The sequence below is a fragment of the Eleutherodactylus coqui genome, chromosome 1 (genome assembly GCF_035609145.1).
Source record: "Eleutherodactylus coqui strain aEleCoq1 chromosome 1, aEleCoq1.hap1, whole genome shotgun sequence".
Lineage (NCBI taxonomy): Eukaryota > Metazoa > Chordata > Amphibia > Anura > Eleutherodactylidae > Eleutherodactylus > Eleutherodactylus coqui.
The window spans coordinates 400,830,725-400,852,208 of record NC_089837.1 but is presented as its reverse complement, the minus strand read 5'-3'; the positions used below and the strand labels follow the sequence as shown (position 1 = coordinate 400,852,208).

Genomic DNA, 21,484 nt, shown 5'->3' with positions numbered 1-21,484 from the left:
CTCTATGGACTTCCATGGGCAGCATGAAACAACATCTTGCTGCTGTTCATCTTGGGGTCTCTGTTAGTAGAAACAGAATTTACATGACAACAGGCAGTAGGGAGCAAGTTAGAAGGAAGGGAAACCCCTAGTAGCTAACATGTTAAAAGTGATTTTTCACTAATCTCTGTTGATTATCCAAACTAATATTTAGTATTTTGATTTAGTTAATTGAGGAGAGTGACCATGGGAAATGTATATTCATTGCAGCTTTTCTCCTGACGCTGTCAATAGAACATCTGATCTGTTTATGTTGGCCGCACTTGGTGGTACTTCTCTGCTGCCCCACCTCCAAATTATCTGTATAGCTGTCACGTAAAGAGGGGAGAAGCATTGTGAGGTCATATTAAATCTTTTACTCGTCGTAGAGCAAACTAACACCCTGGAGCAGAAGTCCCCAACCTTATGTAGTTCACGTGCCACTTCTACATAACACAGACTGTGCTGAACCACATTCGGTTTTAAAGCAAAATATTTAGAAGACTTAATGCTAACTGCTGAGGATATTGTGTTGACCCTAATATTGAGTTCTAGTAATACTGACATCCCTATTGCTACTTGTTTCTGAAGCTGCTAACAATGGGGCACTACATGAAATATGCATTCTACCATATACAATGATTTGTCAAGCAAAGAAAAAAAAATCTCTTATCTTTGGATTTAAAGGAATATATATTTGAAGTACATTCACTTATTTCATATGCATATAAAAAAACATCCAGTGATCACACCATTTCACTGTTGACATTGCTCAAGGATCGAACACTGCCGCCCCTCGTGCTCTTTCTCCGGACACTACGTAGATAGTTTCTATACCAAATAACGCTGATGACTCGGGCCTGGAACTGCTTGGAGACGATGTAATATAAGATAACATCTAGACATGTACTAAGGTTCATCAGGAAGGTGGATACCTTTGCCCATGCAATGTAGTGTTCTTGTTGTTCCAGAATCATTATTAACAGAAAGCAGACATGAAATGGCACAAAGCACACCAGAACCTGCAGGATCAGAGTCACCATAATGCGGATTGACTTCTTCTTTGCTTTAGGCTTGAGTCGAGATGTTCTTCCACTGATAAGACTGTATATTATGATAGTATAACACCCTATCATAATTACCAGGGGGATCAGGAAAAAAAATATTAGGCGGGCAAAGTTCAGTATTCTGTTTTGCTTTAAGTGGACAATGTCGAACAGCTTAAAACAAGTGGTAAAATTCAATTCTTTATCAGGGTCCTCGTATATAAAAAGCAAAGGGGTTGTGGTTACAATGGTCATTATCCAAATCCCAAAGCATGCTGTGACTGCTTTGGAAATGTTCTTAAGTTCTTTGATGTGCTTGGGCTGCACAATAGCCATGTATCGATCAGCACTTATAAAGGCAAGCAACCACAATGTGACACTCGGGTAAAAAACGGTGATGGCACCCATGATCCGACAGAATACATCGCCAAAGGGCCATAATTGTTTGGCATAGTAGAATATACGGAAAGGAACAAACAGGAGAAACATGAGATCGAGCAGTGCCACGTTCATCATGTACACTGTTATTGTGGTTCTTTTCTTGGTTGTGCAGCTAAAGACCCACAATGCTGTAATATTAACCAACAGTCCAATAGGCAGCACAATGCTGTAGTATACAAGTGCAGCAATTCCATATTCTTGAAGCTGCCGGATGTACAGAGTAGTGACTTGGCTTTGATTTCCATTCTCCATTATTATTTCTCATACAGAAAACGTGGTCCCTAGAATACAAAGAGAAGCACTATATATGAATAATCATGGCAAGTGGTTATAAATTAGAGTTCACAGTTAACGTGACTCTACACAGGACAACTATCGACTCAACAATCGCTCAAACGAGTGATTTTCAGCAATAGCTGTCCCTTGTAAACACTGAATCCAATGGGGTACTGAGTGAAAAATCGCTTAGTAGGCGCTAGTCACCTTGTTACAACTCACTGAAACGATGAGACTAGCGAGCAAAATCTTGCTCAGTGTAAACAGGCATTTGTACAGCTTTTAGTGGTTGCCTTTTATTGAGCATATTGAATAAACATTCACATTGCAGGGAGAAAAAATAAGTGAACCCTTGAATTTAAACTGTAGGTCTCCCTTAAGCAGAAATCAGCTGCACTAAATGGTTTCTTTAGTTGCAAATACGATTTGCACAGTGCTGAGGAGGAAATATGGACCATTCTTCCCTGTAAATGTGTTTTTAGTTCAGAAATATTTCTGGGATGCTTTGCATGCACAGCATCTCAAATAAGGTTACTAACTATGGCAGGTTTTCTATCTAACAGTACTAACTATGGCAGGTTTTCTATCTAACATAGGTCCTAGCAGTAAATTTCCCATAGTTCTTACTGGGACTAGCTGCCCTTGTAAATTTTTCTCAAATAAGGTTAAAGTCAGGATGCTGACCTTGGTACTCACCACATTGCTGACACATGCATGGAACACCGTAAGGGTGGTTGATTCACACATCCTTGTTACAGGTATTATATAATTATATGATCCAGCCCTATGTATGGGATGTCATCACAACAAGATAGCAATCACATGACTTGTGAGTGAAAGCATGAACAATAGAGATGAGCGAGCGTACTCGGAAAAGCACTACTCGCTCGAGTAATTTGCTTTATCCGAGTATCGCTGTGCTCGTCCCTGAAGATTCGGGTGCCGCTGCGGCTGACAGGTGAGTCGCAGCGGGGAGCAGAGGAGAGCGGGCGGGAGAGAGGGAGAGAAAGATCTCCCCTCCGTTCCTCCCCGCTCTCCCCTGCAGCTCCCCGCTCCGTGCCGGCACCCGAATCTTCAGGGACGAGCACAGCGATACTCGGATAAAGCAAATTACTCGAGCGAGTAGTGCTTTTCTGAGTACGCTCGCTCATCTCTAATGAACAACGATAGAACTCTGAAAGCAAGTATCTTGAAAAGACCCTTCCTTTTGTACTCAGGTGGGGACAAAAATGTGGGGCTTTATTCCAGGGGTTCCAGCACAAATGCTGGAAAAAAGCACGCTACAATATTTTTTACAGTAAGATGATGGAACTGATAATGCATTATTTGTCCTGCACGGCGAACGTTGTCCGGAAAAAAAATACACCCCAGAATCGTGCTATTTTGGGTCATCCCACCTTCAAGAAAAATAATTTTAAAAAGCAATCTTTTTTTTTTTTTTTAACAAAATTAGTACCAAAAGAAACTACAGGACGTTATACAAAAAAGAGTCCTCACACAACTATGTTGACAGAAAAATAAAAAAAGTTATGGTTGTCAGAAGATGGCGGAAAATGTTTTTCCAAAGAAGTTTTATTTTTTTTAAAGTAGTAGCGCTAAAATAAAACAATATGAATTTGGTATCGGCGTAATCGTACTGACCCATAGAATAAAGTTCTCGTGTCAGTGTGCAGACTGTAGTAACAAGAACCCCTAAAGATGGCGGAATTTTGTTATTTTTTCCATTTCTCTTCACTTAGAAATTTGTCAAAAAGTTTCTCAGTACATTATGTGGTACATTAAATAGTACCATTGAAAAATACAACTTGCCCTGCAAAAAGCAAGCCCTCAAACAGCTGCGTCGATGGATAAATAAGAGTTATGATTTTTGAAAGTGGAGAGGAAAAAAACGAAAATGGGGGGAAAAAAAGACGGCGTCCTTAAGGGCTCAAATATGGTCGATACAGTTGTACACAGCGAAAAACTTTCAAATACTAGATACGCAGACCAAATCTACTGGGACGGCATGGAGGATGCTTGATAAGCTGCCTTGTTTTCGCCTTGCAGTATTTACTGTTATCATCTGAAATGCCATGTGCTTTCATACTTCTAGTAATCTAGGTACAAAAATAGCTTTGTTTTTGTTACTTTGTGCCTTGTTTTAACATACTTTATACTTTCTGGAAACATTTGTGTATGTAACCACCAAACATTTTAATTAAGGCGATCACAGCAGTAGTCCATATAAGGAATAAAACCCTGTCTTATTAAAGGGACTTTTGTAGGGTGTAAACTTCCCTTTGTATGTTAAGCAGCATTTGCTGATGTGTAATTAAATCACTTCTGCAGTTTGAACTTCACTGGTTATTAATGCTCTGAACAATCTCCCTTGAAGAAGGCTCGGCGGCACTGAGGACCACAGCCACATGTAAAACCGTTCTATCTTCACACATGCTGACTGACTAACTTCCACCTTCTAAAAATAAGTGATTAATTGTCAGAGCAGTGTTTTCCTGTTTGTCTCTTATAGTTCGGGTAACTTTTAGTTTTCTTATATTTTTCATCCAAACTTTTGCTGTAAATTCCTATCTGCAAAGTATTATTAAAGGATCATTATATCATTAAACATAATTCTTCTTTCAGCAACATTTCACAGGTATTCTACATAAAGCTACTGAAAGTTGCCGTGTCTGCCCAGCTGAGAGTAATTGTCACTGTTTTATGGGTTTTGTACTAATTTTGACTACTTTCCTGTCAGTTTTGCCATTTCATATATATAACTACTGGCAAGTTTCTACTAGTTGCCCTGTGGAAACAGACAGCAGTTTATGTGACAAAACTGCCTTGCTTTAACTGTTTGAGCACCCACAATGCATTGTTCTCTGGTCAAATGAAATGAAATTTCATTTTAGTGTTACACATGAATTAAGATGGAAACATCATGTAGCTTTGAAATCAGCTACTCTATATGCTGTAGTGGGAGAAGGCTATGGGGAAGGTGCTGGATCTTGACGATTGGAACTATTTGGCACAAACCATGGCTAAACAAACTATCAGTATGTCACTTGTGGAAGCCAGATGGAAAGTCCTGCTTCGGTGGGATATGGTGCCAGTTAGGCCTCATGTCTACAGGTGGGTCGGATTCTGTGGGCGAGAGCCCCGCCCCGGAATCCCACCCTGCCCGGGCATGCGGACATTACTTATCATTCCAGGTCCTCTGCATGGCCATGCAGGTCGTCCATCTTCTCCTCCATGGATGTGGATGACCCCGCTGGTCGTCATGCCCTTGCCCATGGACAGAAGAGATTTAGAGAAAAAATCTCCTCCTTTCCCGCGGGATCCGCGACACACCTGCAGTGACAGTTACAGGTGTGCCGCAGATTGGACGGCTTCCATTGACTTCAATGGAAGCCATCCCTGCGGGATCTGCGGCAAAATACAGCATGCTGCGATTTGTTTTCCGGACTAGAAGGTCCGCAAAACAAATCCGCATGCTTTAATTAAGCTGCGGGTGCCAATGATTGTCTATGGGCGACTTGAACTGCAGATCATCCGTGCGGTTACACCTTGTGGATTCTGTAATTCAAACCCGCGTGTGCACATGAGCCCTTAGACTGTCACATATGTATCCTGGTGTATTGTCATTCTGCCTCAAGAAGTGCGGACAGGGGACACAATGTATCATATATAGCCGGAGTGCTCAATAGCTCAGAGATTTTGGATCCGCATTTACAGAAGTTAAGCTCAAGAAAGATCAAACTGTATTTACAGCATAAAGATCACCGCATGCGCTTCAGATTGTGAAAGTACTTGCAGTCTGCCTTTCATGGCTTAGTTTGTATGTCTAGGCTTACGTGCTATGTCTGCTAAGTCTTCATTTGAACAAAGATCAGACACAAGTTTGATATTCCTATTGCAGATATTCCAAAAACTGCCTGAAAGTTAAACTTCTATATCTTTTTTGTCTCAAATGGTTTTATTGAGATTAATGCAGGCCTGACAGGCTAACTTAGCCAAAAAACGTTTCCCCTCACAGAGGGTGCATTTTTCTGAAACATGGAATGAACAGAACATAAAACATCCACACATGGTATCAGGTAGTAATAAGTGTAATTGTATCTTTTACTGTAAATTTTATTTATTGTCATCTCCACCCTGCTTCCCTCATGGTCGACAGTTTTTCATATAACATCATTCTTGAAATTCTAGCAATTGGATTAATTAAGAGACTGGGTGCAAACCTCTGGGAGGCAATATAGATTCTAGCAGCCATACAGATAAACTGTGAGAGCTTATGTTGTTGATTGTTGTATCCAAGAGGCTTGTCGGCCAGGAGGCAAGACGACAGGGAAAGAAGGACTGCTTTGGCTAGGACTTTAGATGTAAGATTGGCCACTTGCCTCCAAAGAGATCTCACTACCGGACATGTCCACCAAATATGAGAAGTCATTCCCAGTGAGTTACACCGTCTAAAGCAGTTTGGTAAGGTTTCTGGGGCGTATTATGGATTATCGAGGGGACCAAATAGGATCTGTAGTAAATGATGCTTCAGCGAGGGTTGCTTGGTGGCTCTTTTGATATAAAGGTACAGCAGTGATGCCATCTAGCTAGGGTGAGGGAGATAGTTAGGTCTGATTCCCATCGTTGCATGAATGGGAGCTTCAATCCCGAAGCAGGTTGGTTCATATTAGTGTACAGGAGAGATATCAAACCTGATTGCAGAGGGGTCTACATACAGGCAGTGGGGTTAGTGGTGCCTAGCAGGGATCGTACAAAACTATGGATTTGTGTCAGTTCTAACCATAAGCTTTTCGGAATAGAGTATTTACCCATAGGTTGTTGTGGTGTGAGGAGTCTATTTTGTGATATGAAGTGGTATAGAATAGTCAGGCCTCTATTCTGCCACCAAATAAAGCTATCTCTTTGAGAGCTCAAGGTAAAGGCTTGATTAGGAATGACAGGTAGTAAAGGAGGAGAAGTTGAATCAATGTATACTTGAATCCGCTCCTCCTAATTAGGAAGAGATAAGGCAGGGATGAGAGGTATTGGATGGCTGCAGGCTTTACGTTCTTGTCTGAGAAGATTGCTTTAAAATTGATTGGGGCTATAGTGAGGCCTCTAGTTCTGCCCATAACTAAGCTTTCGGTCCTGCAAACACGGGGGATCTGTGACATTTGGGACTCTAGAAAGTACTTTCACAAATTAGGGACTGATAGGCCTCCTATCCGTCTATGGTAGTAAATATTTTTTTTGTTTGATTCCTGGTCTTTTGTTTTTCCATATAAACTGAAAAATTGCTTGTTGTCTATCTTTCAAGTCCGCTGTGGAGACATTGATAGGGAGGCATCTAAATAAATAGAGGAGATGTGGGAGGACTATCCTCTTGACTGAATTTACACGACCTGTCCAGAAAAGATTGGGTTTATCCCATCTCCTCATATATCCGATTTAAGAGAGCTAAATAATAGGGGATAGTTTCATTTATAAAATTTGTCCAAAGAGGGGGTCAGCTTAATACCTAAGTGAGTAATGTAATGTGGGGGAGCTTAAAACCCAAAGTCAAGCTATATGAGTTTCTGCATATATAAGGGGATATAATGGAAATAGCTTCGGTATTTTCTATGTTATCGAATAGGCCCGACACATTTGCAAAAGAGTCCAGTTCAGCTATTGAGTTTGGGAGAGAAGTAAGAGGCCTGGTAAGGGTAAGGAGAATGTCGTTTGCGAATAGGCTAATTTTGTATTCTTGTTTTTCTACTTCCATGCCTCAAATATTTCGGTTGTTTCTAATAATTTGTGCCACGGGTTCCATTTCCAAGGCAAAGAGGGCAGGGGATAGGGGGCAACCTTGTATATTTTTTTTAAGGCTCACTCACATGAGTGTATTTTGGCTATGTATTATGCACTTCTAAAACTACATTGATTTACACTGGGCCATTCAGATCTGCGCTTTTTACGCACGTAAAAAACATACAGCGTGTCTTATTTTGATGCATATTATGTGCATTATACTATATGGTTGCATAAAAGTACATACGTAATATGGAGCCAAAAGAAAAAAAAATTATACGGTGTTAGCCAGTAGAGCAAAATGTGACTGTTCTCTGTAAGAGAACCAAGTAATCTTGTAGATATGATACCTTTTTAATGGCTAACAAAAATACATGTTATAGCGAGCTTTCCAACCTACTTAGGATTCTTCAACAGGCAATAATAGCATAAAGCTGAAGAAGAGCATATATTATATAAAAGGGCACAGACATGGTGTGATTAATTTGCACAATAACAGAACAGGATGAGTAGAGGAGTAAATAATTAGGATGCCATCACATTCGCAGATCACGCCATGCTCCATGTCCTCCCCTCATGGACTCCCCAGAACATGGAACTGGCGCCTAAACAAGTCCTTCATCCAGGATCCTTTAGTGGCCTCGGATGTCAGGCGGGAAATGACTGTCTACTTTCAGGAGAACCTCCTGAAGGACACATCCCCTCTGACAATATGGGCGTCACACAGATATGTGATCACTGGGCTATTGGTGAGACATGGAAGAAAAAAACACTCCTGGGAAGATAAAGCCCTTATATCAGAGATTACATCATTAGAAAGGGCCCACAAACAATCTCATTCCATTGCCCTCCAGTTCCAGTTTATCTTAGTCCACAAACGCCTTTGGGACAAACGTAATCTATAAGTTAAAGCTTTCCTGAGATATGAAATATGACATTTATATGAATATGGAAATAAGTGCAGTAAGCTTCAGGCAAATTCCTTAAGAAAATACAGGACCCGAACCGGAAATTATCAAACGGACAGAAAGGTCACAGAAAATGGCCATATACTTTCTGATAAACTGATGCAAAAGGGCAGTCATATGAACCATGTTACCCTCAACATACAGACAGCCAGAATGCTAAATGGAGGAGCGACTAAAACATGTGCAAGACACTGATGAGACAGCCACTCACAAGCCCTCCTTATACTGAGCAGGTGGCTGCTTAGTGTTTATTCTTGCACAAAAAGGTAGATACAGGGTATTAGGTCACATGGTACGTGTAGTGCACCATGCAGGCTTACAACCTATTAATGACGCCATATTTGAATGCAGTTGGTTGCCCTGCACCCGACAGGTGAACCACACCGGCACTGACACCCTGGGCTCCCCCAAAGCCGCACTGCACGTTACTGATGAATAATAAAGATGAGGTATTAGTTGATATTTTGGCCAAAATAAGTGAGCCCACCACCCTCATCATGGGTCCTCATTTATTGTTGGTCCCTGCTCTAGTATTAGTTAAAATCACAGAAAGGAAATTATCAAACACAAAAAATGCCCTGTTGCATCAGTTTATCAATAAGTATATTGCTGTTTTCTGTGACATTTTCTCTTAAGCGACTAGACTTAACTGACCCTACCCACAAGCCTCCGTTTCCCCTCCCCTCCTTTTTTAATGCTGTTCCCTTCTCCTACTTTTATTCACATTTTCCTGTTGCTCAGTCCATAACCCACCCAAATCCGCCTTAGGGTCCATTTAGACAGGACAAATGTCGGGCAAACGACACCCAACACTCTTCTCTGTGTGTCCTCTATTGACTTAACATAGTGTCCGCTCAGTACTGAATGGCTGCTATTTACACTGAGCGATTAGCTCATTACCTATCGTTTATGCTGCATAAATGATGGACGATGAGCTGATCGCTCAGTGTAAATAGCAGCCGTTCAGTACTGAGCGGACGCTATGTTAAGTCAATAGAGAGGGACGGAGAAATCTCCTCCAGCCTCCCCGCTGTGAGCTAGCGATACTAGCTCTCGTGCAGCAGCGATACTAGCTCTCGTGCAGCCACCTGCTAAGCAGCGAGTATGTGCAGGGACGAGTGAGGGGCATAGTTTGCCCGACATTCGTCCAGTCTGAACGCCCATTTAGACACATCGGTTATCACTCAAAATTCACTCAAAAGCCGTCTTTTGCATGTTGAAAGATAACGATGAGCCTTATTAGGGATTCACAGCGGGATACAGCTGATACTATTGTTTCAGCTGTATCCCGCTCGTTGATGACAGGCTGGGTATGAAGAACAGAGCGGTCCAGCTGGGCGCACCGAGCAGAGAACAGTTGGATGCAGAAGACAGGACACCCCGCTTGTCTTCAGCATTCTCCGCTCAGAGCGCTCAGCTGTATAACAGCTGGGCGCTCGGAGCGAGTAGCAGCTGGATGCAGAAGACAAGTGTGGACACCCCGCTTGTCTTCTGCATCCTTTGCTCGCAGGCCAAGGTGATCTCTCAACGTTTTGGGAGATCATCTTGCTCTGTAAATGACACAACGATTATCGCTCAAAAGACATCTTTTGAGCGCTAATCCTTGTGTCTACATGGGCCCTTACTCCTTCTACCAGTTATTTTTATTTGTAGGTATTGTTTACAGTTGTTTAATTATTCTGCAAGTTCTAGTTAATTAAACAAGAGCTACACAATCAGAGCTCCATTAGCATATTACCACTAAGCCCTTCTTCACATAGCCACAAATGGAGAACTAAGGGATATTATTGAAGCAGCAACTATCTGCAATACCTCATGATTTGTGTGGCATTTTTTTTCTTTGAAATGTTTCCCTTTTCTGATGTTCAAAATGTTTTCTTAAAACCAAAATAAAGAATTTATGAAAATATTTAATGAGCCCACTGAAAGATTTATGATCTCTAAATTGGTCTTAGGGGGTCACCAAATCTGTGTGTTAGCTCTGCTGCAGATTTCTCAGCCCATTCTGCCATGAACCCTTCTGAAATATTTATGCCTATGTTGAGTGTGTCAAAGATGGTTATACATTTATACTCCCAAATTCTTCTATGACATTGAGATTTGAAGTTGCCTTTTAATATGTTTTATATTGGGTCCCAGGGTACCAAAATGCTTGGTCTTTCTCTTCAACCACCCCTTAATGACGCAGACTATACAGTTACATCCTGGGCGTTCAGGGGTTTGTATAAAGGGTGATAGGGAGCTGATCTTGCTCCATACAGTGCGGGTGCCGGCTGCTTTTTACAGCTGACAACAGCCACGATCAGCTTTAACCTTTTAAATTCTCTGATTAAAGTTAGGTGGTCCCCAATGCAATACGAACATGAAGTCCTGTTCAGTTGCCATGGCGGTCTGGGGTATTCTGAAGCCACAGGCATGGCTTTATAGAATGCCTGTCACAAAATTGTATAATATAATACCATCATATTACATTATACTGCATGAGTGATCATACAATCACAAGTTCAAGTCCCCTGTAGGGACTAAAAAATAAATTAAATGTAAAGATTAAAAAAAACTTAATAATTCGAAAAAATAAAAGGAAGTAAAAATGTAAGCATTTTTTTGCCCCATATTTATAATAAATCAAATCCATAAAGAACAAAACATATTTAGTATCGCTGCATCTGTAAAAGTCAGATCTACCATAGTAATGCATTATTTGTCACGCACAGTGAACGTCATTAGAAAAAAACACACAACATCAGAATTGCGCTTTTTTGGTCACCCTATCTCCAGGAAAAAATGGATTAAAAAGCTATCAGTACCATTTTGGAGTATATACGTTTTTCTAATAGAAACACGAGTCCTCACATAACTATGTAGAAGGAAAATAAAAAAGTTAGAACTGTCAGAAGATGGTGATAGAATTTTGTTTTTTTCTGAAGATTATTTTTTAAAAGTACAGTAAAAAAAAATATAAATTTGTCATAAGCATACCGACCGACGGAATAAAGTTATTTAGTTTCTGCTGCAGTATGTACACAGCAAAATCAAGACCCAGTAAAAGATGGCAGAATAGTGTTTTTTCAATCTCACTGCACTGAATGGTTGAATATTGTTGTGAGGTGATCGATAACGGCCTAACTAGAGACACATGAGGAGATGAGAGGGGATAGGGTCACTAACGCAGATAGTAGGATGAGAAGAAGAGAGGAGCCTGGAGACTTCTGTTATTGGGGCAAATGCTGAGAGTAAACTTGAGTCCTGAAAGAAAGGGATCAAAGCTAATCAGGGATTGGGAAGTAATTTTCTGCTGGATATTGTCAATTTTCTCTTTGAAATAAGCCGCCAGATCTTCAGCACTGAGATCTGTCATAAAAGGGCTGTGTTTTAGGGCTGACTAAGGAGTGAAAAGTGTCATAGAGAGTCTTATTGGTTTATCGGATAGTGAGAGGAAGTAGGCTTGTTGGACATGGTGAATGGCAAAGTTGTATGTTCTGAGCATGAATTTCTGTTGGATGAAATCTGAAGACGTTTATCATTTTCTCCACATGCATCTGGCACATCTAGAGCACTGCCGAAGGAAACTCATTTGAATCATGAGCCAGGGTAGCCGTGGTCTGCATTGGGAGGTGTCGGAGCAGGGCGGGCGCAGCTTCATCCAGTACAGTTTTAAGTATTTTATTGTAGTGCTCAGCAGCCAGATCGAGAAATGAGAAGGAAGACATCAGGGATAGTGATGACTGTAAGGATTCTGAAAAATTGTTGGGTAGAGATGAGCGAGCATACTCGCTAAGGCAAACTACTCGAGTGAGTAGTGCCTTATTCGAGTACCTGCCCGCTCGTCTCTAAAGATTCGGCTGCCGGCGCGGGTGAGAGGTGAGTTGCGGCGGTGAGCAGGGGGGAGAGAGAGTAAGAGAGCGATCTCCCCTCAGTTCCTCCCCGCTCGCCCCCGCTGCTCCCTGCTCCCCGCCGGCACCCGAATCTTTAGAGACGAGCGGGCAGGTACTCGAATAAGGCACTACTCGCTCGAGTAGTTTGCCTTAGCGAGTATGCTCGCTCATCTCTATTGTTGGGTGTAAATGGCCTGCAGATTTCTGCGTATATGATAGGTAGGAGTGTCCTTAGAAAGGCCAAGCATACTTGCAAGTAAAGGAGAGGAAGTTGTGATCACAGAGTTTGCAAAGTCAGAAACAGAACAAAGATGGAGAAAAACCAAATCAAGTATATTGCCATCTTTGTGCTTGGGGGAAGCTGTAAGCTCTGAGAGGCCTGGAGAGAAAGCGATGGTAGCTGAGAAGCAGATGGAGAGGTCTGGTCATTAATGGGAATATTAATGTCAGGATGACAGCTGGAATTTCACAGGATAAGAAGTGGGGTAGCCAGGCAACACAGTGATCCAGAAGCAGGCTGGGGGGTGGTAGACATATTGATGAACTAAAACACATTTACTGCGAGGAATAGCTCAAAAGTAATCCTCAATGTTGTGCAAATCCTTTGTGAAGCTGCATGAAACATTCAGTGAAGGTGATCACCAGTAAAGTGGAATCTACAGATTATTAAATTCAACAGTTCACTTACTTTTTCCCCCAGTACCATGGATACTAACTCAATGTGCTTAATTAAAGGGGTTGTCCCGCGCCGAAACGTTTTTTTTTTTTTTTAACCCCCCCCCCCCGTTCGGCGCGAGACAACCCCGATGCAGGGGTTAAAAAAACAAACCGCTCAGCGCTTACCTGAATCCCGGCGGTCCGGCGTCTTCATACTTACCTGCTGAAGATGGCCGCCGGGGTCTGCTCCCTCCGTGGACCGCAGCTCTTCTGTGCGGTCCATTGCCGATTCCAGCCTCCTGATTGGCTGGAATCGGCACGTGACGGGGCGGAGCTACACGGAGCCGGCATTCTGCAAGAGCGGCTCCATTGAAGAGAGCAGAAGACCCGGACTGCGCAAGCGCGGCTAATTTGGCCATCGGAGGGCGAAAATTAGTCGGCTCCATGGGAACGAGGACGCTAGCAACGGAGCAGGTAAGTAAAAAACTTTTTATAACTTCTGTATGGCTCATAATTAATGCACAATGTATATTACAAAGTGCATTAATATGGCCATACAGAAGTGTATAGACCCACTTGCTGCCGCGGGACAACCCCTTTAAGGACATGAATTGTACAACTATTTGTGTTACTAGACTGACCCGGTGTTCACTATGTGAACATAAAATGTTTGGAAGAATGGTTGTAAATGTTTTAAGCACTGATTATTTTAATTGGCAAGGACTTCAGGATAAACTACATTTTCAGTGTACCAACTTCCATCTGAGCGTACCTCTTGAACTGTTCGCCGTCCACGGCTTGGTCTTTCACGTTTTGGGGACATGGCAATAATCAGACTGGTAAGCACTTGATATGAACATTGCTTAGCAGCGCTTGACTCTTCCTAGCAGCGCTGGTGGCTGAAGCACAACCACACCGCTAGACTTAACACAGGAACTTTGACCTGGCGTGACAGTCACTCAATGTATCAAACTCACATTTTATGATTTTACAGCGATGGTGAGGATCTAACAAATCTTATGCCACCAACATCATCCACCAAAGGTCACGCAAAGGGGTCAAAGTGTAGGGCTAGAAGTTTTTGCAACTGTATGTTCCAGAGTGTAGTGTTACAATTTCCATATATTGATTTCTGATGAAATCCAAGTAAGCAGCTAGGCTAGTGACTTTGTCCCTCCGTGTCACCTTTGAACAAAAGATCTAATACTTAGCAGGTTATAAATGTGGGTGAAGGCTCTGCTCTGACACATGGACCAAAAAAGCCAAAACTATAGTCATAGATGTAATCAATCAAGACGTTGAGAACAGTGTACTACGAACATTATAACACATGACCGAATATAATATTATTAATAACCAATAAAAGTAACAATCCTTCACCTTGAAATGTATAATCTCGTAATGATTCACTGGTCGACAGGTTTTTACAAAAGTCATGTTACTGAAATAAAATTAGTCATTTCTTATCAATTTCTATGTGCTTAACACGAATATGACCGTCAAAATGCAAAATTGGCTCTATTTATTTTGTAATCTGCAATAATTGTTTAAATCGCAAAATGCGTGCCAATAGTAATAGGCCTGTGGTTAATATCTTCAAAATGAGAGCCAATTCACAATGTACCATCTATGCAGCCCATATGCTTTACTGCTAAACCTTAATCAGTAGAAAGCTTTACATTTCTCTCTACTATCTGTCCTTTGGAACCGTTTTAACTACAACGCTAACCTGTGGCCCCTGACCTGCGGGATGCACAGACTAGGTTTGTTGATACATATGCATTAATATCGTACGTGTATGGTACAGTATATACTGACTATATAAACCGTGTTCAAGAATCATATGCAGGCAGGGAAGATTTTAGTGTTTGAGTACTTTTACGTGCCAAAACAAATTTCAGCAATTCTTAACAACAGGAGAAAGGGTTAAGTATCTAGTAACAGCTATCTATTCAAATATCTATTACCCTCAAATCCATGTAGCAGTCCAGCTATACAGTGACTTCCATGTCAAACAAAAGTAAAGCATTGTATAATGATATGTAAGATAAGGGACCTTAGGTTTATCATAGCTTACTGAAATACTTGTATTGCCAATATCATTAAATCCTATACTCAGTCTTTAAGAGACGGAACCCTACTAATGTTGTAACTTTGCATCTCTTCTATATTTGTTTGCATTAGTTTCTAAAGATTGACTATTTGCACTTACCCATCAGTTCATAGGGACCATTTTCAATATGCTAGGTGTCTTTGCTGCTCCGATGCTCTTGAGATTGTGACTTCCTCCTGCTGACAGTTTTAGGGTACTTGAAGTCAGGAAATGAAAGCAAAGTGTGAATAAAGTGTTGGCTGAAATACTGTACACAAAAGTCCTCCCTCCGGACTTCACAGGAATCAACCCCTTATTTGTAAGATGCAAGAAATAACCAAGTGTGAGGATTATGTTCCTGCAAGGAGATGCTCTCCTCGCACCTCAGCAGATCACCTGCTTGTTTTTCTTATGTATCACATAACTGATGTGCAGCAAACTTTTTAATCTTACAGAACTGAAAGTGTAAGAGGAATAAATCCCCCTGGGTGGTTGTGTGCTGATATGAGGAAGTAGGTAGCAGAGCAGGAGGCTCACACTGCAGGCAGCCAAGGAGTCATTACCATCAATCACCACTATGAAAGCTGGCCATGTAGTACATCTTAGGTGAATGCCTTATGCTGTGTTTGGATAATGTGAGGTCACTACGTTTACCCAGAAGTGCTGGAAGGGTAGGAAATGATTTATAAATGTATGTCTGCAGTGGATGTTTTCCTTTATTGGCCTCTTAACTGGAAAGTTTTGTTTATGTTGGCTTTCTCTTGAATCTGGTTTGCTAGAGGTAATTGTGAGTATAAAAGAAAGCCATCACCTACAATTATTAATCATTTTACGTACCGTTCCAAGAAAATTCTCTACAAATACACCATGGACAAAATGCATTTCTAGGTCTAGGTTTACAGGGGAATATCTCCCAAGCAGATGTTACAGTTGACCCTCTGGTTTCGGACAAAGTTCTGTCATGCGATAAGAGGGGCAGGAGGGTATATTGCCTGCAGCCGCTCTTTTCTGCCCTCACCTCTGATCCAACAGTTTTGGGTCCTGTTTTCGGATGTCCAAAATGGCTGAAGCAATTTTTTAACTACCTATTGCATGCTTTACAATCCTCTCTGATTGACCAGTGCTGATCACAAGAGCAGGTCTGGCCACTCAGAGAACAGGTATAGTGCATTGATAGTCCAACACTACCAATGAACTCCAAGGATTAGGTAGTCTAAAGAGGTATTATTGTATCTTGTCACCACCGGAAGTAGTGGAGACAAGATACTTGGTGCTTGACAGGGGGGTGACGCCCCATGTTCCTGATAGGCTCCTCTTTCTGGGGCTCACAGCAGGTCCTGCCACTCTGCACTGCGGTCTCCTGATGCGCATATACCACATGTGCTGCTGGCCCCGCTGTGACTGTAGGCGGCAGCAGCAGCCTCCCCCCAGCAGCGCTGCACTCACTGTGGCCTCCCATTCCCATTAGTGGGGCCGCTGTCACTCCGGCGGCACAGTCTCCGCCAGCTGTAGTGTCACTTCTGCGTTGCCCGTGGAGGAAGACTATCACCTCCGCTCCCTTTAAGCGGCCTCACTGTGACTCTCCGTGTCGCCTCTCTTCTCCCACCTACCTTCTCATGACCTTGGCCAGCAAGCAGGAAGCGGAGAGCCGGCGGTCGGCACATGTAAGTGCTGATGAGCGCCGGTGGGGCTGACTGTGATCAGCGAAGCAGTTTGCCAGGCAGCACTGTAAGTCCGCTCACATAAGGAAGCAGCCTGTTCCCTGGGCAGAAACAGTGTATTGATTTTGGCCTGGCCTGGAGGGTTAGGGTTAGGGATGTTTTTGGTGTTAGGCTTACATTATTTGCTCTAAATGCTTCTATGTTACCGCTGCAACAGGTGAACTAATCCCTAACCGTCCAGCCAAGGCAAAATTCACTACACACTGTGCTGCTAGGACCTTTTGAGAAGTCACCCAATCGGGAACTAGGGGTGTCACAGGGGCATTCCTGCATCCAAGCCCTGTTAAAACCCTTAGCTTCCTAGTGGTGACAAAATACAATAATACTGTTTAAAGATTGTGTCGGCCATCTTGGATGGCCAAAAGCAGGACCTGGAACCATTATATTTGAGGGAACAATTTGAAGAAATATATTACCCTCCAGTTTTGGGACAAAATTCTGTTCTGGGACTGGAGAGGGAGATCATCTTTAACCCCTTAACACTCCATGAGATACAGTTATGTATAGAGGAATAGGGGTCGATTCCGCTCCATACAATGCGGGTGATGACTGTCCCTTATAGCCGACGCCTGCCTGCCACAGCTCCGCCACTGATAGCAGCTGTTAACCCTTTAAATACCACTGCCAATCCAGACCGAGGCATTTAAATGCACCTATTTGATTGGGGATCCCAAACTCCCCCTCATGATAAGATCTCAGGATGTCATGCAGTTGCCATGGCAGTTAAGTGCTTTCTGAAAGCCCCTAGTGCTGCCATGGCAGATTTCCTATAAAGCAATGCCTATGGCATGATCGATGGCCTGTCAGATCGTGTTATGATGTAATACTATGGTATCACATCATACTGCTGGAGCGATCAAACCATTACAAGTTCATGTGCATTTTAGGGATAAAAAAATAAATAAAAAAAAAATCTCTTTAACTCCTTAGTGATCAAGCCTGTTTGCACCCTAATGACCAGGCCAATTTTTGTTGAAATCTGATGTGTCCCTTTAAGATAAAATAACTCCGTAAAGGTTTTGCATATCCAAATGATTCTGATATTGTTTTTTTGCCACATATTGTTCTTCATTCAGGTGGTAAAAATAGACCAATAGAATTTGTGTATATTTATGAAAAGTGCCAAAATTGGGAAAAGTTTGAAAAAAATTGTCTTTTTTTTCTTAATTTTTCAACTGCAATATGTCAAATATGTGCAAAAATACTGTACAAATTTTTAATTAGCTACATGTTTCCATCTGTTTACTTTATTGTGAAAGCACATTTGAAAAACTTTAGTTTTTTTTTTCCATTTAGGAGACGTAAAAATGTAACATTAATTATTAACATTTTGAGAAATTTTGTTTTCCTGCATCAAGCCAAGATTGTAGGCTTATAGGTGTCAGAATGATAGATACCCCATTTAAAAAAATACACCCCTTTAATATATTCACTGAGGGGTGTCACAAGTATTTTGACCCCACAGTTTTTTTTCATGAGTTAATGCACTTTAGTGGAGAAAATGTTTTTTTTAATATTTTTGCAAATATGTCATTTTAAGGACCAGTTTTTTTCTATAGTGGGGGGACTACAACCAGCGATCCTTTGATCGCTCCTGCAGTATAACGTAATGCTATAGCATTACGTCATACTGCCATTTAACAGGCAGTCTATTAAGCCACCCCACAGGGATAGCTTGATAGGCAGTCTGGTAAGGCAGCCCTGGGGCCTAAAGGCCCCCGGCTGCCATGACACCTGCACGGCTCCCCCGATCTCACCTCAAGGGACGGCCTTACGGGACCCCCAAACAGCGTTCGGGGGATCTAAATGCCGCTGTCAGAATTGACAGCGGCATTTAAATGGTTAATAGCCACGAACGGCCGATAGCGGCTATTGCCCGTGGGTGTCAGCTGTGACAAACAGCTGACGCCTGCACTGTATGAAGAGAGGTTGCCCCGCATCCTCTCTTCATAATACCCCACCGCTCCATGACGTACCTATACGTCATGGAGAGGGAAGGGGTTAAATGTTATAGCACTGGTTCTTCTGCCTACTGGACACATGGCTCAGCCTAAAATGGAGGGAACACCCACTGGCTTTCAGGGCACAATTTAAATAAATTAATTCCAGGCCCCATTGCTCACTTGTGCAGAAAAAACATGACACCCTAAAAATAATCCCCCCCCTCCTTTTGGTGTTCCCTAAATGTTAGATAACAGAAATAATGTAAACTGTGTGGTATGTCTGAAAACAGGGGTAATTATGGAGGCCTGGTTGGGATGGGTGCATTGGGCAATGAAACAGGGTATCCCTCCTCCTCCTATGCTTTTTTGGGGGGTATTTCTTGACCTCAGTGACAGGGATGGGGTGTAACAAGTGGCGCTCTGTGTGGCTTTGTAAGAAGGCGCTCAACAAGCTGCTCCTGGAACTGCATGAAGACAAGCGTTCCCTGCGACTTCTTGTAAATTACGTATTACAGGTAGCGGTCTGAATAATGCTGGGCTCACACAGCCGGATGTGGAATCTGCTTGCAAAGGACTGTAACGGACCCCAGCTGTGAGTCCGGCCATGGCTCTGCGCACTGCTGTGTACTGCGCATAACTGCATACTCACACAGACGGTTATGCGCAGTACACCTTCGTTTGTTTATATTTCCCGCGCCGTCGCTTAGCGATAATGCGGGTACTTCCAGCCCATACCCTGCACTGTGCATTGGTGGGTGCAAGGGCACTTACATTTTTAAACATTGGCAAGGAATCCAGTGTTCACCCCTCAATGTAATTGCATATGGGCTGAGGGTATATCTGCAACCACAGAGCACAATGGGCTCTATTTCGCAGATACCCACGGTAAAATAGAACATGCTGCCAAGCATGTGCACTGCAGGCCCACTCCATACCTTTCAATGGGGCTGACAGAAATAGCAAAGTACAAGCCCTCGGCAATCTTCAGTAGTATCACGGAAAAGCTATGGAGCACCACTGCACATGTGTGACTTCTGCTCCTCTCAATCTCTTTCTCACTGGGGAGACCGCAGTGAAGAGGAGGGAGGACATGGTACCCCTGCTTTCGGGATCGTGGGGATTTCAGCGGTGAGATCACACTGATCAGACTTTTATCACCTATCCTATAGATAGGTAATAAGTGTTTTCTGGTGCAACCCCTTCAGATTCTATGGTTAGTCCTTATAGAGTAATTATTTGAGAAACCAATGCTAAGCGTCAGCTGCTGTAACAGAATAGTCACATGACTTGAGATTCACGAAGCCATTGTTACAAAAAAAAGTTGTAGAATTTCCGGGGTTTTTTTTTTTTTTTTTTAAATCAAAAGTCAAGAGAAGTTAATATATCTGAAGTGCGAGAAATAACATAACTATTGGAGTGCAATAAGTACATCACCTTGCCTTTTTCACAAGTTAGCGGACAGGACCAGGTTTTGACCCTGCTCTGTGCATCGGTGTGTGCAGGGGGACTTGCATTTTTAAACATTGACCAGGAGTCCAGGGTTCAACCCTCAATGGGTGCAGGCAGAAGAGCAGCGGCTGATCCACTCTGGTGGCAAGAGGAGACCCCAAGTTGGAGGTAGGTTGCTACTTTTCTCGCTGGCTAGGCTTCAACCCTCCAAGTGCTGCCCTGACTCAGGACTGTAAGATGCAGGGACTTTTTAGCAAGATAGTTTCTTGAATATATCTTGAATTGTGTCCATGTGGATATTCTCATACGTTTTTTATTTTTTCTATTTTGGTGTCTCTTTGTACCATTTATCGGTAACATGCTCTTTGACGTGAACTAGTCTAAAGGGTCCATTTGTGTGTGAATGAGTCTAAAGGCTGAGGTCATCCATCAGTTGTTCTCTAAGACGGCTGGCAGGGATCGAGCGCCCCATGAATTTGAACAATTTGGTAAGGTATATGGATAAATTCAGGACAGCTTTAGCGTAAGTTACAGGTAGAAAATCAGTCACAGAGCAGAATACATTGATCAGATTCTATAATCCCTTTTCCAGAGACCGAGAGCATTTTGGTGACAGCTCTCCATAATGGTGAATTCAAACCTTAGACACATATGTATCTCCACAGGGTATGCCATACACGTCTTCTAGATGTGGTTCACACTTCTGGTCTCTCCCAAGTACTGGTAAGGTGACTCCCACATGCAGGTGGAGAATGAAGGAAGAGTTGGGTATGCACATACATGGCTTTCTCCATTCACTTCTAGGGAGGCATGAAAAACCGCTGAATGCACATATTGCATCTGGTGGCTCCTGACCCCTGTTCTACAGAGAGGTTTGGGGTACTAGAGATGAGACCCCACATCTGTCGGACACATATCAAATACCCTCTGGATATGCTAGAAATTTATATGGTGGGGGAACAAAGCTTCAGAGGGGTTTACTGGGACTTCAATATTGATGAACTATCCTTAAGATATGTGACCGGTGGGGATCTGCACTCAGAACCCCCACGGATCAGCTGATTGGAGAGACTGTGGCGCTCTGTTGGAGCTGCGGTCTCTTCTCAGGTCTGTGATGTTGTGCTCATTGGTCATATAGCCTGAGAGCAGCTCAGCCCCATTCATGTGAATGGCATTGAGCTGCTATACCAGGCACAGAGTTTATGAAATGTATGGCTCTATGCCTGGTA

General features: G+C 42.6%; 2 protein-coding genes across 2 annotated transcripts in view; one reads left to right on the top strand and one right to left on the bottom strand.

The window, feature by feature from the left end:
* UBAC2 (UBA domain containing 2) overlaps positions 1-21,484 on the top strand; it is a 156,193-nt gene that overhangs the window by 45,095 nt on the left and 89,614 nt on the right. The window lies entirely within an intron of this gene.
* GPR18 (G protein-coupled receptor 18) lies at positions 452-15,536 on the bottom strand. Its single transcript, XM_066580287.1, has 2 exons — positions 15,263-15,536; positions 452-1,786 (listed from the first exon to the last, which is right to left on the bottom strand). The coding sequence occupies exon 2, from the start codon at positions 1,755-1,757 to the stop codon at positions 765-767; it is 993 nt and encodes a 330-aa protein (XP_066436384.1). The 5' UTR covers positions 1,758-1,786; positions 15,263-15,536; the 3' UTR covers positions 452-764.

Coding starts and splice junctions, on each gene's coding strand:
- GPR18 (XM_066580287.1), bottom strand. CDS start 1,757: ATGGAGAATGGAAATCAAAGCCAAGTCACTACTCTGTACATCCGGCAG.